A 15,208-nucleotide genomic window follows, 5' to 3' on the forward strand; every position below is an offset into this window, starting at 1 on the left:
TTATGAAGCAATTCTAGTTTTCTTGGTTCCTATTTCCTTCTCTCCTGTATTTTTAGGGACATTTGTATGAGAACAGGATCATTGTTTTCATGATATGGTTATCTCCTGCTGATTAAGTCTCACTTGAGTTCATAGATCTCTGTGACATTATAGGAATGTTTGATGGCTCTGAGGCTTTGGGGGAAACAAGCAGTTGGAATAGAAGAACCATTAATAAACAACAACTCCAGTTTTCATACACGTGTCCCCAGTATTAAAAAAAAGAGTTACTACATTTCTCTATTATCTAGGTTACCCCCTAAATAGAATGTTTCCTTATGAGGGCGGGTGTCAGATGATTCCAGGATATGTAGTGATGTAAAAAGATACTGATTACAAAATTCCCACCATGCTCTGTAGCTACATTCACTTCTTTCCACGCCCTCCCGCTTCAGGAAACTGAGTTGAATCCCTTCCTTTTCAAAGATCATTTCAATTTTTGTTCTGCAGTTTAAAAAAAAAAAAAGTTTTTAAAAGTTATTTGTCATCATGTGGCCACTTAAGAACTTGAAACTGTCAATTGGCATTGTGCTGAAATAAAAACCACAGCTTTATCTCTGTAGACAGCACAATGGCCTGTCAATCAAAGAGCACTCCTTTGGACTGCAACAAAATATACTTCATTATGTGGTTAAAAGAATGGTGTTAGCTGCTTTGACCTTGATCAGGTTTGTACTCTCTATTGCATATGGTGCTGTGTTTTTTAAAATTTTGAAATAATTATTCCCTTTTGATGATGATTTCCTATTTGGCAAATGTTATTTTTTTCTCATTTTGTTTCTTGGGTGAGGATAAATCCTATGCTTGTTAAATGAATTAGGCTTTTTTTCTTGCTTCCTTGGCATGCCAGCACTGTTTATTAGCACAGCTATTTGGAAGATTGCTACTTTCTGCCTAAGGGAAAACACAAGGCATTGTTTTAGTACTGATCTCACACATTGTGGCTGTTGTAGCTTTTGCTAATTTTCCATTGATTTAACAGATTCCTAGAATATGCAGGCAGGGTACAAGGATCCAAACTATATGTCTCTCTTAAAAATGCTAGTTTGTGCTTCCCAAAGCGTTGATAATGTATGTTCTCTCTCAGGAGAAAATCACACCCATATCCCTAAGAAGGACCCTGAAGAGGCATCACGCTCTCTCAGACAGGACCATCATGAGCTAGTCAGGGCTACATATCTTAATGATCTGAAAAATGCTTTGGACAAAAACAGTTACAGCCGCTTCTGTGCAGCACTATCAGCATATAAGAAGACCGATGACTATGATGCTATGGTGTTGGTGATAGCTGCCCTGACCACTGAGAAGCCAGAGTACTTTCACCTCCTGCAACGCAAGTATTTTTATTGAATTTTTTTTGTTTTTAGAAAGAGATGTAGGTGCTGTGGTCCTGTCCCTCATACACCCCAGATGTACACACTAAACTCTCACTGATTGGCATAAATTGGTGTGCAAACTCTATCCTTCTTTTGAACTTATTAGCACTGACGGAACACATTGCATCTCTTCTCTCTGTGTTCAGCACTCTGGGCAAATGGGACTTCCTGAATAAAAGTGTTAGCCAAATCCAGATAATTTTGAAGTTATAAAATTGGGCACTGCTTCCATTTGTTCTGATTACACTCAGTTCCTGAAGAAACCTAAAACTGAGTTAATACTTCCACAGCTATACACACTTCCTCCAGATGTGCTTCTTTCACTTGTATGATTTCATTGCATTATTTTCCTTTTATCTGCAAGGGCTGCTCTTTAGAACAAGTGATTCTGGTGATTCAGCTTTTAGGGATAGACACACTCACTTTTTTCCCCTCACGTCTTTACATGGACACAGTTAAGGAATTTTGTCATGATTAACACTCTTTATTTACCATTATTTATAATAGACCTTTAGAATCTTGAAACTGACATTTATTTCCTTACAAAAAATTTTTTGCTTCCCGCCCATCACATGTGCTGGTTTGTTGTTGTAGAGTTTCTCATTATGTCCTAGGCTGCTGGCACTGAAAAGTTGAGATTAGATTTTGATTTACTTTAAATAATACAGATTTTCAGACAGATAAAGAAAAAGGAAAACACACACATGTTGGGCCTAACGACCTTGAAGAGGGATCTCTAATTCCACTACTGTAATGTTTCATTACTGCCCTCTTACTGACTTGTGGACATCCTAGTGCCTTTGATGGGCAATTCTCTTCAGGGAGGAGTGGATGCTAGATGTGCAAGGCAGCTGAAGGATGGAGAGCAGCGAGCAGGAGTAGAAAATGCTTAAATGTGGCTCTGTTGGGTCCCGCAGAATCCCATCCAGAATCCCACAATGTGGGTCACGATCTCTACGTGCTGGGAAACAGGTTACCCTACTCTGTTAACTGTAGACGTGGGTTTGTCGCAGCTGAAGAATAAGATGGAAATGAACCACATGATGTGATGAGTCAGAATTTCCTGTTGAATGTCACACTATTGAATATGCAGTGTTGTAGCTGTGTCAGTCCCAGGATACTAGAGAGACAAGGTGGGTGAGAGTAGTATATTTTTATTGGACCAACTTCTGTTGGTGAGAGAGCTTGAAAGCTTCTCTCTCTCACCAACAGAAGTTGGTCTAATAAAAGATATTACCTCAACCACTTTGTGTCTCTATTCTTGACTATGGTGTATCAGTGTTTTTAGTGAGCAAGCCAGTTTCAAATTGAAGCACCACAAAGGAATTGTCTAAGCCTGGCAATAACCCAAAGTGGGGACTTTTTAAAATTTCTGTACTCACGGTCTAATTTTTTTCCCAATGTAAAAAACATACCAAGAGGATTCCTTCTTGAGACAACCTTTTTGGGCACTGACCTTGTTTGACTTTGCTATAACACCCTGGAGTGCTCATTGGCGCACCAGAACAGAATTAATGTCTCTTTCAAGGGTGGAAGCAGAATTTTCAGACAAGCTGATGCTGCTGTCAATGCAAATACTCATCCTCTAGTGAGGAAAAAAAATTAAGCATCGCCCTTCAAGAAAGGATCAGACATTCCCCAAACCTTCAGATGTGCTGGGGAGATGGTGGGAATCAGTCTCCATAGAGCTTTCCCCTTTTCCAAAAAGGAATGCACAATCTATGCTAAACCCATTCATTTCATGTGTGTGTGACTTTTTAAAACATTTTGAGCAGGGTTCTACATGTTTGTACGTCCTCATCACAAAGAACAATTCAGACAGATGTGTAAAGACCTGACTGGAATGAGCTGCAGTGAGGAGAAGAAGAAATTGCAACTGGAAGTGCAGGAGCCCAAGAGTCCTCTGAATCTGGAGAATTCATGTTCCAAAGCAGAAAACAGTGAAACTCAGGATAAAGCTGTCAGCCACACACCAGGTTTGGAATGAACACTTTTCTGGCATTTAGATCGTATTATTTATTATTGTGGTAGCACGTAGGAGCATTCCAGACGTGGATCTGGACCCCATTATGCTAGGTGCTGTACAAATACAAAACACAATAACAGCCCTAGTCCCAAAGAGCTTGCAATCTAAGTATCAGACAAGAGAGAACAGGTGGGTACAGAAAGACAAGTGGATGAACACAAGGAAATAATGAGACAATCACCTGCAAAACAATTCTTCTAGACTCATGGGAAAATTAAGGCAAAAGCCTTCCGTGTGAGCAAAGTCCACTGTCTTTAGGTAGAGTCTACCACATTAGAGTTGTTCCATTGGAAGGGTCTCAATTTTTTTCAGTGATAATTTTATGTATGTTAATACAGTATCAGAAACTTGTGGTATGGAATAATGTGATTTAGAAAAAAAAGTTAATCAAATTTTTCTGACAGACTTCTAAATGAAACCCTCCTGGAAATGTCAGCTGGTCAGATTTCACAAAGAGCTGAGGTATGTCTAGTATTCTGGATTACCCCACATTATATACTGTTTGATATGTATTCATGTGCAGCTACTTTCAAGAGTGAAATGCCAAGAAAAACCCAGAGCAAGATTTTATCCTTCTGCAGTAATCAGAACAGGAAAACTGGCTCTCAAAAGACAGACACATTGACAGGATCCAGCAGCATAAGAGCACCTACCAACCCACGCAGTTTGCATGTCTTGCCCTTCAATATGGAGCCAGAGTGTGGTAGGTGCAGATGTATTGGGCGGAGATCTTGCCCTCTAACTCTAGAAGAGAATGGTCAAAAATGTGTAGGAAATCCAAATTATGTTTACCCTTTTTAGAACAGTATGAAGCCATCTTTTATTACTACAGTTATTCATGTGTATTTAAGCATTCAGATGCAGCAGTGATGAGTGTGGTATAAAACCCTATATAGAAGAAAATAGAATTTGGGTTTTCTTGTTCAACTATGTCCATTCTGTCTAAGTACTTATGTGGCCTAGGATGAGTGCCCCCTGAGGACTAATGCAGTTATCCTCACACCTACCCTGTGAGGTCAGTAGTATTACCCAGCTTAATAGATGGGGAATTGAGGCACAGCAAAATTGAGTGAGGTCACACAGAAGAAACTGTGTAATAGGGCCAGGAGTTGCACCTCTAAGATACAGGGGCCTCATAAAACACATTGCACACACCTTCAACCATTGCTTTCTACAAAATGCACTGGAAACATGAATGTGTAAGAACTTCCGAAACAGAGTTACTGGAATTTAGTGTCTTTTCTCTCTTTCTCTCCCCCCCTCCTTCCCCACCCCGGCACCTTCTCTCTCAACTGCTATTTTTAGGAAGATTCCAGTGCTCTAAATGCAAATCTGAGGATGATGTGCCTTTTAAATGCCAGTTATGTACCTTTACTTGCTGCAAAACATGCTGGGAACAGTTCTTAAAGGTTGGCTTTGCTTATTAGTTTCCGTTATTTTCTCAGACTTTTAGTAAATTTTGTTTTGGTTTAATGAACCAGATGGACAGCCCTGGATTTGGAAGTCCTCTGCTTCCCTCAGGGCCTTGCCACTCTGACTCCATGATCTCTATGTTGCAGTGATTGAAGGCATACCATACCTTTTGTCCTTGTTGAGACATAAAGCCTCACCCCATCTGAGCCTTCCCCAATTTTTTCTGGCTCCAGAGAGGTGCAAGCGGCAACCTATGGAACTTAATTTGTGACAGAGATTTTTCATACATCTTAACTCTTATTTTAAACATTTTCTTTGCCCGGTTTTATTTCATTCCTGAAGTGTCTTCTGTAAGGCACAATCATGAGGCAACCTTCCTGCCATCACTGCATCATCCTGCTACTTCAGAGTTATCCTGGCTTGCAGAGATGGATGCCTTCCCCCTGGATAAGAAGATGAAAGCATTACTGCAAAGTATCTCTTTGGTAGCATCCTCCACAACAGATACTTTCCTAGACTTCCTGTGCTGTGCAGTGCCTTCAGTGACTCAAGCACGGTAGCCCAATAAGATCTGTGGCTCTGCCCCTGAAAGGCAGATGAGAGGATGAAAAGGCTTGACAGCTTCCATGTACTCAGGGGTGAGGATGAGAGTGTTAATCAGAGAACCTGTAGACAAGTTGGTCACAAAGGCATCAGAGAAGAAAGAGAAATCCCTCCCCTCTCATCCACGAAGCAGTACAGAAGGGACTATGAGCAGGCATTCAGAACCGGGCAGTCCTTCTGTACCTACCGGTCTTCTTAGATTCATAGGGACTGTTTATCAGGAAGACGACCCTGGAATATATTGACAAAGTGTGGAAAATCCAGATTAAATTAATAATAAAGACATCTTCAGACAAATGGGTTCTAGAATCAATTCAGAACAGCTGTTCAATAGAATTTCTCCCCAAAATGCATGATATTCCCAACATTAAAGAATCCAGGAAATTACAAGAAGGCCAAAAGGCCATTTTGCGACTACTGCAGATTAGGGTTATATAACCAGTTCCATCAAACAAGCAATCTTATGGAGTGTATTTGATTGTTTCTTTTTGGTTCAAAATAGGACAAGGCCATGCAAGCCATCTTGGATCTCAAAACACTCAATTTATTCACCCAAAAGTCAAACTTAAGTATGGAGGCTGTTAAGTCTGTCATAAAAGCTCTGCATCCCCAGAATTCCTGTCATTGATAGAGCAGAGACGGGAGTGAAGTGTGTCATTACAAATGTCTGCATTTCTGCCACTATAAGAGACACTTTGAGTATAAGTCCCTTCCTTTCAATTTGTTGGCCTTGTCATGGATCTTTACTGAGGTCCTAGTGTCAGCTGTCCAAGAAACAGGAATACCTCTCTGCCTGTTTCTGGACAGCTTGCTCATCTGGCCCTTCTCGATGGAGAAAGCTGTTGAGGCCAGCAACCTGCTGGTATGTGCTTTCTTAGTCTCTGCTGCTGAAGGCCCAGGCTGATTACAAAACAGCATCATATCACTAGATTCCTAAGAGCTGAAAAATCCAAAAGTTTGTTTCCTGTTTGCTACAGACCTTTATGAATCCTTCCTTTGAACCTCTGAGGAAAGACTCCCTGTGATTTTTCACTTGTAAACTCTTTCCTAATTGCTGTTATGTCAGGCTGGGGAGGTTTTTGTTTTTTTTTTGAGGGGGCGGGGAGCCACAGTACTGCACCATACTGTATTTTTCATCAGGATGAGGTGATGGTTCTTAGGACTGAACAACACCTTAATTCCAAAGATTAGTTTAGTTTTTTCTTGGCTCACAAGCAAATGAACATTCCATCCTTCTGCCATAATTCTCAGCAGCCTGTAGAGATGAAATGGCACACCCTTGTTGTATGGAGAGTAGTTACAACCAACCTGTCATGGATGTAGTGCTATCTGCACTTCTGTTACCAGAGGACATGTATTCACTGAGGGGAGGAAAGGGTGTTCTTAATTCTGGTTACTTATCTGCATTAGTTAAGTCCAGTTAAAATAGCAGGGAAGACATGACAACTCGTTTTTTTAACTCACATTAGCAGATTGAGTTCAACCATAGGCTCCCCTATAGGCTTTAACTCATGCTGCTAACTCAAGTTAAAAGTGGAGTTGCTGTGTCTTCATAGCTATTTTAACCCAATTCAGTTAATGTGGATTAACTAACCCAAATTAGGAGCAAACCTCTTCTTGTTTCTTTGAATGCAGACCTCCCCCTTCTTGTTTCTTTGAATGCACACAGCACAGGTCTTGGGTCTCTTGCCCTGTTTCATGGAGGAAATGTGATCCTTCCACTCAGACTAGGATCTGTCTACACTACCCTGCGTATACCAGCCACTTATCCTGTAGGACCAACTGGTTTTCGAGCACCTGCGTTTCCTCCCTTCAGGAACCTGTGACCAGTGATCCAGGGTATGTATGCACTGCAGCAGGGAGTGTGCCTTCCAGCCTGGGTAGACAGATTTGCACTAGCTTGCTAAAAGTAGCAGTGTGGATGTTGCAGTCTGGGCAGCAGTTTTGGCTACTCCCCTAAGTGCAGATCCAGGGGGTTGGATGGGCTTGGACTTGAATGGCTCACCAAAGCCACCTCCCATGCCGCAACATCCACATTGCTATTTGAAGCAGGTGAGCTTGAGTGAAGGTAGCACAAGTCTGTTGGCCCATGCTGGGAGGCACGCTCTGAGCTGCAGTGGTTACAGGCCTGTTGCCAGAGTTGAAAGCTCTGGAACAGCCATGTGTTGGCTTACTTTGTGGCATGGGTCTGGTATAGTTTGGTTCATGAGAAGCTGAGTATCTTGCAGTTTTGGAAGCTGTCATTCTTTGGAAGGCCTGGTGTGGGGCAGGTTCTCTGACCCAAGAGACAGGATAAAAGATCTGTTCTGCATCCAGTCACCTAGTAAAGAGGGGGAAACCAAGTGTTAATGTTGTGGGACATGAAAGGTGTGAGAGGGGAAACAAATTTCCCCATGTTTCAGAGTAACAGCCGTGTTAGTCTGTATTCGCAAAAAGAAAAGGAGTACTTGTGGCACCTTAGAGACTAACCAATTTATTTGAGCATAAGCTTTCGTGAGCTACAGCTCACTTCATCAGATGCATACTGTGGAAAGCATAGAAGATCTTATTATATACACGCAAAGCATGAAAAAATACCTCCTCCCACCCCACTCTCCTGCTGGTAATAGCGTATCTAAAGTGACCACTCTCCTTACAATGTGTATGATAATCAAGGTGGGCCATTTCCAACACAAATCCAGGTTTTCTCACCTCCCCGCCCCCCACACACACAAACTCACTCTCCTGCTGGTAATAGCTTATCCAAAGTGACCACTCTCCTTACATTGTGTATGATAATCAAGGTGGGCCATTTCCAGCACAAATCCAGGGTTTAACAAGAACGTCTGGGGGGGGGGGGGGGGACAGGCCAGTCCTTTCCTACAGACAGCCCCCCAACCTGAAGCAAATACTCACCAGCAACCACATACCACACAACAGAACCACTAACCCAGGAACCTATCCTTGCAACAAAGCCCGTTGCCATCTGTGCCCACATATCTATTCAGGGGACACCATCACAGGGCCTAATAACATCAGCCACACTATCAGAGGCTTGTTCACCTGCACATCCACCAATGTGATATATGCCATCACGTGCCAGCAATGCCCCTCTGCCATGTACATTGGTCATACTGGACAGTCTCTACATAAAAGAGTAAATGGACACAAATCAGATGTCAAGAATTATAACATTCATAAACCAGTCGGAGAACACTTCAATCTCTCTGGTCACGCGATTACAGACATGAAAGTCGCTATTTTACAACAAAAAAACTTCAAATCCGGACTCCAGCGAGAAACTGCTGAATTGGAATTCATTTGCAAATTGGATACAGTTAACTTAGGCTTGAATAGAGACTGGGAGTGGCTTAGTCATTATGCAAGGTAGCCTATTTCCCCTTGTTTTTTCCTACCCCCCCCCTCACCCCCCACCCCAGACATTCTTGTTAAACCCTGGATTTGTGCTGGAAATGGCCCACCTTGATTATCATACACATTGTAAGGAGAGTGGTCACTTTAGATAAGCTATTACCAGCAGGAGAGTGGGGTGGGAGGAGGTATTTTTTCATGCTTTGTGTGTATATAATAAGATCTTCTACACTTTCCACAGTATGCATCCGATGAAGTGAGCTGTAGCTCACGAAAGCTTATGCTCAAATAAATTGGTTAGTCTCTAAATTTCCCCATCTTTCTCTAGAGCCTGGAGGAGGAGGAGAAGCAGCGTCTCATTCTTGTTCAAACCTTGATCCAACTTCATTCCCAGGGGTGATTTGTTTTGTGACAGATGTCTCACCAGAAGGAAATGAACAGCCACTGACCACTTATTTCCTCTGGGTCCCCAAACCACCATCATATGGTAGTAACATTTGATCACTAGTGACCTAGTCTGGATTCAAACTGGTGACTTGTAGACTAAACTTTGTTCCTTTACTACAAGTTACTCATTCTAAATAATTGGTTCAAGCTTACTACATTTAATGAGGAAGTGACTAACAAACCATCATACAGCACACAATGACTTCTCTTTACCCTAATCTTAAATCCTTTCCCAGTCATTATTATGGTAAGACCACTTAAAGGCGTGGGAAGATTGCTGGTCAATCATTGGAACTTTCAGCACAGGAGGATGTTCAATCCAGAGGGCATGCACCAAGAAGAGCAGCTTGGGAAAGATATCTCCAGTGAATTCTCTCAAGACCCATTTGGCAAGCTGAGCATCATGCACATGATGTATACTGTAGGGCTTTGTCTTTAAATGTTTTGTGAAATGGATGGTCTTAAATGTGCCGGTATACAATGAACAGGTAGACGCAGTTCTTTCCACGTATCTCTGTGTGCCTCAGTCCTGATTTGCAGCATTTGTGCATGTCATTCCTGAGCAGAAACTATCCATTGTTCTACCTTGCACAGTGGGCCTGTAATGTGGGCAGACTATCATAATACTTTGCACGTATACAGTGCCTTCCATTTAAGGATATCGAAGCATGCTTACAAATGGATGTCTCCTGGGGATTAGATTGAGACAGCCAAGCTTCTATCCATTTGTAGCCTTTGAACCCATGTTTCCAGAATCAAAAGGCTAGAGCATTAAGCCACTCTGCTGCAATCTAGCTTCTATTACGAGGACTGACTAACTTCTATACTGGGAGACCTTGAACTGCTACTGCTCATGCTGCATCTGTTCTTTGAGTATGTAGCAATCTCCAAGGCTGTCAATATAGCCTCCACAAGGACTAAATTTACTTCAGACAATCTCACTTTTAAAATATGTAAAGCATTTTTTTCTTGGCCAATAGCCTTCATCCCGGAGTTCCTAGGAGGAAGTGGAAAATCTGATTCTAGGCTGTTGCTCTCTGTTCAAAGATGAAAGTCCGCAAGAAGGTTTTGGAGGTCACCCTTCCCTCAGTGTGGAAAAAGAACTAGCTCTGTTAACTAGGGACATAATAAGGAATCCCACGGGATCAAGTTCATAAAGGCTAGAACTGTTTCACGTTAGAAGCAGTGAAACCAACAGGCTGTAACCTTCACAGCAGAGAGGTTTTCATCTCACAGGCTTTATCTTCATGGACCCAAAAAAAGGTGTTTTTTACAGTGAGGTAACTAACATGCGTTAGCTATCCCACTGTTAAAAATCCACTTATTTCACATAGCCACAATTAGCTAACAGTTACATCTTGTCCTGCCACCACAACTTGGCCATGGCCATAAACATCATGGGTTGCCTTGTGTCTCAAATAGGTCACTTCCTCTATTCTGTACTTGAATTGTACAAGAGGAAGTGGGAACTCAAGAAGTTCAGCTACTATCTCATTTGGTTTTTCGAAGGACCAAATACTTGTATGCTTTTGCAACAGCTGTTGCATATTCTGCATTTCACCCCCTTTATTTTAGTAATTGCACAATTGGAATTGATTTTACAGAAACCATTCCTGTGGGGTGAGTTGCTATGAGAATTGGGCAGAATTTTTTTGATGGCTAATTTGCTAAGGAGTGCATTCTTAAAGTTCTCAAAATTATTGGAAAATTTGGGTCAAATTTAGTGGATAGTTTTGCCTGAAAAAAAGGGGGTACAACTGTAAAAGTCAAAACATTTTGTTTTCATCATTTTAAGTTAAACAGTTTGACATCTCATTTTTTAAAGATGTTTCATTTAGAAATTTAGCTAATTAAAAAGGGAAAAACACTCAAATGACCTGAAACAACAAACTGAAAAAAAAAATTTCAGGTCAGGGTAAATGTTTTGTTTCTGTGCGGGGGGGAAAAAAAATCAGTTTTCAGTTTGAGCTGAACTAAATTTTTTCAGGGGGTTTTGTTTTGTTTTGTTTTTGGTTCAGCTCATGAACAGAAAAATTGGTTATTTGCCCAGCGTGAATTGCTACTTCGTTAGAAGAGTTTTCCTTTTCTTTCTTGTGTCACAACCAGTTAAATGGTTACATGTTGAGTATGTTTATAATAATTATAATTGTTGGGGACTGGCAAATGGTGGGCATGAGTGATGTTTGTATTGAGACTGCTATTCTGTAGACTTCCTCCTTTGCAGATCTACTCTATGCAGACATTTGAAAGGAAATGTAATGTTTGTAATCTGTGTGTTTTGTTCATCTGTCTTCCCAGATTGCTAAAAGGTGCCCAGAATGCCAAGCTACTACCAAGAGGAAGCATTTAGCCCAGGTTTTTTTCCTGCCATAACCTCCCTGACAAGGGGCAAGTACATTGCGTCAGCACTGGTTAAAGAGCCAGCAGAAAAAGAGATTGGAAAAAGAAGCAGGATGCACATTCCTTTACGGACCCTTGATCTCAGCTTCTCGCAGCATCATTCCTCTCCTTGGCAAAACTCATCAAACCCCAAAGACCTCGCTTCCCACTTCTCTTTCCGCAAGAGGGGAAAGAAGCAAACATTGTCCTTAGAATTGTAATGAAATGGGGATCTGCATTTCTTATGTGTTTGAATCAGCAGATTCTTGTGCCGATATGGTCCTTTTAGATTGAACTTTGACAGCCTGGAGGAGGTTTTTAGTAATTGCCTTCTCTCAAATATTTACTCAGTCCTGGAAAATTTCCCAGCAGCAGTAGTGCCCCGAATCCCCTTTTCCAGGAATACCGTTTTCCTTTGGTGACTTACAGAAGCTGTTGCAGCTAGGGATTTCAGAGCTGTAAGGTGGTGAAAGCCTTTTTAGAAATCCAATAGTTTTTACTGTGCATCACTGGTAGTACAGACCAAACTCATCTTGTGCTCATTTAGGCCTTCCCTGCCAATCAGAAGCCTGTTTCCTATATGGCTATAAGTGCTGAGTGTTGCACTGAGCATGCTTCCAAAGAGGATTCGGTTTCTTCTGAGGCACTTGCACACTCCTGTTGTGTCTGTACGGTTTCATACTTGTGTTTTCAGAAGTGTAGCAGGGAGAGTGAAAGAACTATTCATGTTCTTTCAAAGTGAACGTACAAACTGATTTTAAACTCCATCAAGTTGGAAAAGAGAAACACTGATATTTTCACACTCTGACTGGGGGTATTCATGTTTTGCTAATTTAAGAAATTGTATCAATTTTAAATCTTCAGTGGAAAATCTAAAATAAACTAAGTAAAAATGAACAGTTTGCACATCCTGAGTGTATTGTACATGGCTTTTTGTTTTTCACTGAGTCTAGAAGAGGTGGGCGTTGAATCCAAGTGGAATCTAAAGTGGAAGTAAATAGAAGTCATTTTGCTATATGATTTTAAATACTCTGATATTTTTGCAACAATCCTTTGATAATTTTTTGTCACTCTTGTGTTTTCAGTTGTCAACTTGTATAACATGATATAATGGCTGGAAGTTGAAACTTGGCAAATTCAGACTGGAAATAAAGCATTTTATTGGAGGGTAATTAACCACTGGCCAATGGACTGAGTGTTGCGATGGATTCTCCATCACTGACAATTTTTAAATCAAGACTGGATGTTTTTCTAAAAGATCATCAGTTCTAGGAAATATTTTGGGGAAAGTCCCTGTGGCCTGTGCTATGCAAGAGGTCAAGATAATCGCAATGGCCCTTTCTGGATTTAGAGTCTATGAATCAGTGACAAATACATATGACTTTCAGATGCTTAGAATTTGGGCGGCAATTGTGGGGAAGGGGGCGGGGGGGGAGCATGGACTTACCCTTTTGGTAAGTTTGATTTGCTTTTGCTTAGCCTAAAGGTGGATTTTGGGTGGAAAGTTTGGTAAAATTCCCTTTGTCCATTTTCAATATATTCAAAAATGAAAGGTGAGTGATATTCTGAGAAATTTGAGAGGGTCTTTTTTTCTCATTTTGAAAACTCAAAACTGCCATTTTTGAAATTTCACACTTGCTGTGGATTTTATCCACGATTAGGAAAGTGCCTTTGACAAATTTGAAGAACCTTCAGTTATAAACAACTTAGTTGTGCATGTGTGGTATGTGACTTAGTGTGTCAAAATGTGGAATTGTGGGTATGTATGTGTGCTCAGATTTGAATTCACATCTATTGGTTTTAACTGCTTCTATGTTTTTTTCCTAATAAGCTCAGACTGGAAAAAGGTGTTGGGGGGGTGGGTTGTTTTTCAGTGATGATGATACAAAAGCTTTTCCTTACTACCTGACTGAATAATTAGAAGGGGAAGTTGAAAGATGAGGATTTAGATAGATCTGAGGATAATTTTGTGCTGGAATATATTCTCCCAGATTTCAATATGTCCTAATATGTGGACGTATTTTACTGTACATTTAAATTTACCAGCACCTTACAGTTAGCATATTAGTTTATTTTTGCTGTCTCTGGCTTTTCTGAGTACCTAGATGTCACTTTTTCCCCTTTGTTTTTTGGAAAGTGGTCTCAGATGATTTTGAGGACTTCAGCCAGATACACACATTTTATTTTTTCCCAATTTTTTTTTAAAAACCTTTTTATCAGTTCTGCTGATGTACTGCTGATACTAAACTAGGTGTGGGAGACATCAGCAGGGACAAATAATGCAAAGGGATGTAGTCGTTATAAACATAGATGGGAAATAATTAAATGAGGTTTCAACCTGGAAGCTTATCCTTACGCAGGAAAACCAAGAGGAAAGATATTTAGCAAATAGTAATGTTGGAAAGGCACTAGGGCTGAAACATGACCGGCAACAAACTCCTGCCTCTTTAAAGCTCCCAGGGTCTTGTGACGGATGATACCACAAAGCTATCATCTGGTTAGGGAGGGAGAGACTATAATACAATGGTGTAGTGATTAAACAGGAATAGGTGTGGAGGAAACCAGGCATCCCAGACATGGTGTTGCCACACATTAAATATAATGAAATATTTTTAGTGGTGATATTTTCTTTGTAGTAGATTCACATGACATCAGTTGCAACCTAAATACTTTTTCTAATCATGAGTCCCCCTTTTGCCTTTTTAGCAAAAAATATCAGTCATCATGACTTCATGGAAGTCAAAAATATTCAGTGAAAAGCAGCTTAGATTAATACTTTGCACTCCTGTAGCATCTTTGTAAGTCATCTGAGATCATCACATGAATCAAGTGTCACAACCACTCCTGAAGGTTCAGTTCCAGCCATTGATTTTTGGTGCTAATTTCACACCTTAATACTGCTTGTGTTAGGCCTGTGCAACCTGTGGCATGTAAAGTTTAAGAATAGAGCAGAATCATAATGGATTCTATTATAATGAAACTCTCTTTGAGGCAGTGGAATATTTCAGTGCACTGCAATGTGCATTCTGTGATTCTGGTTGTGTGGAAAAACTTCATTAAGTTCCTTTGTCATTTAAAAGAACTGCACCTTGCTCCTTTCACCACTAGAGGGAAGTTGTAGTACAGGATAGTACATGGGTTTTCACTGAAGAGTATAATTTTGGACTACTTTATATAGTAAAGAAATGATAACTTCACCTGTATTGATTTAAGGGAGCTTTAACTGCTGCAAACTCATACAGCTATCTTTTACTTTGTCTTATTTTTGATTAGTGGGTTTCACAGTCTGGTGGGTGGAAATTATTATAATTATTCAGGTAACAGAAATAGAAAATTGTTCAGTAAAGTTTGTGGGAAGATAACCAGGTGAGTGACCTTGCTGTTTTCTCATGCACCCCAAAAATGTAAACTCCCAAACTAGAACATCTTCATTTCACGTTCTTCTGCGTGGATATCTTGGAGGGCAGGAGAGATGGGTGGATGGATCTTAAGAAGACATTTGGAGACCCTGGATTTATTAACCTTCTGGGCCAACTGTAAATCTCAATATATATCACAAGCATTTGGGGAAGGG

The 15,208-nt window shown here is 40.7% G+C and overlaps 1 protein-coding gene across 40 annotated transcripts in view; it reads left to right on the forward strand.

The window, feature by feature from the left end:
* Window positions 1-12,531, forward strand: part of RTEL1 (regulator of telomere elongation helicase 1) — a 120,305-nt gene extending 107,774 nt beyond the window's left edge. For 17 of the 40 annotated variants that reach the window (XM_043527143.1, XM_037915529.2, XM_043527140.1 and 14 more), the window contains 6 exons: window positions 1,127-1,372; window positions 3,191-3,391; window positions 3,965-4,144; window positions 4,747-4,850; window positions 7,127-7,296; window positions 11,554-12,531. In XM_043527143.1, the coding sequence (XP_043383078.1) occupies window positions 1,127-1,372; window positions 3,191-3,391; window positions 3,965-4,144; window positions 4,747-4,850; window positions 7,127-7,296; window positions 11,554-11,605 (953 nt within the window). In that variant the 3' untranslated portion in view covers window positions 11,606-12,531. The other 23 variants (XM_043527151.1, XM_043527152.1, XM_043527158.1 and 20 more) reach the window with 10 other exon arrangements.
* Window positions 12,532-15,208: the final 2,677 nt, after the last annotated feature.

Source organism: Chelonia mydas, chromosome 13 (assembly GCF_015237465.2).
Source record: "Chelonia mydas isolate rCheMyd1 chromosome 13, rCheMyd1.pri.v2, whole genome shotgun sequence".
Lineage (NCBI taxonomy): Eukaryota > Metazoa > Chordata > Testudines > Cheloniidae > Chelonia > Chelonia mydas.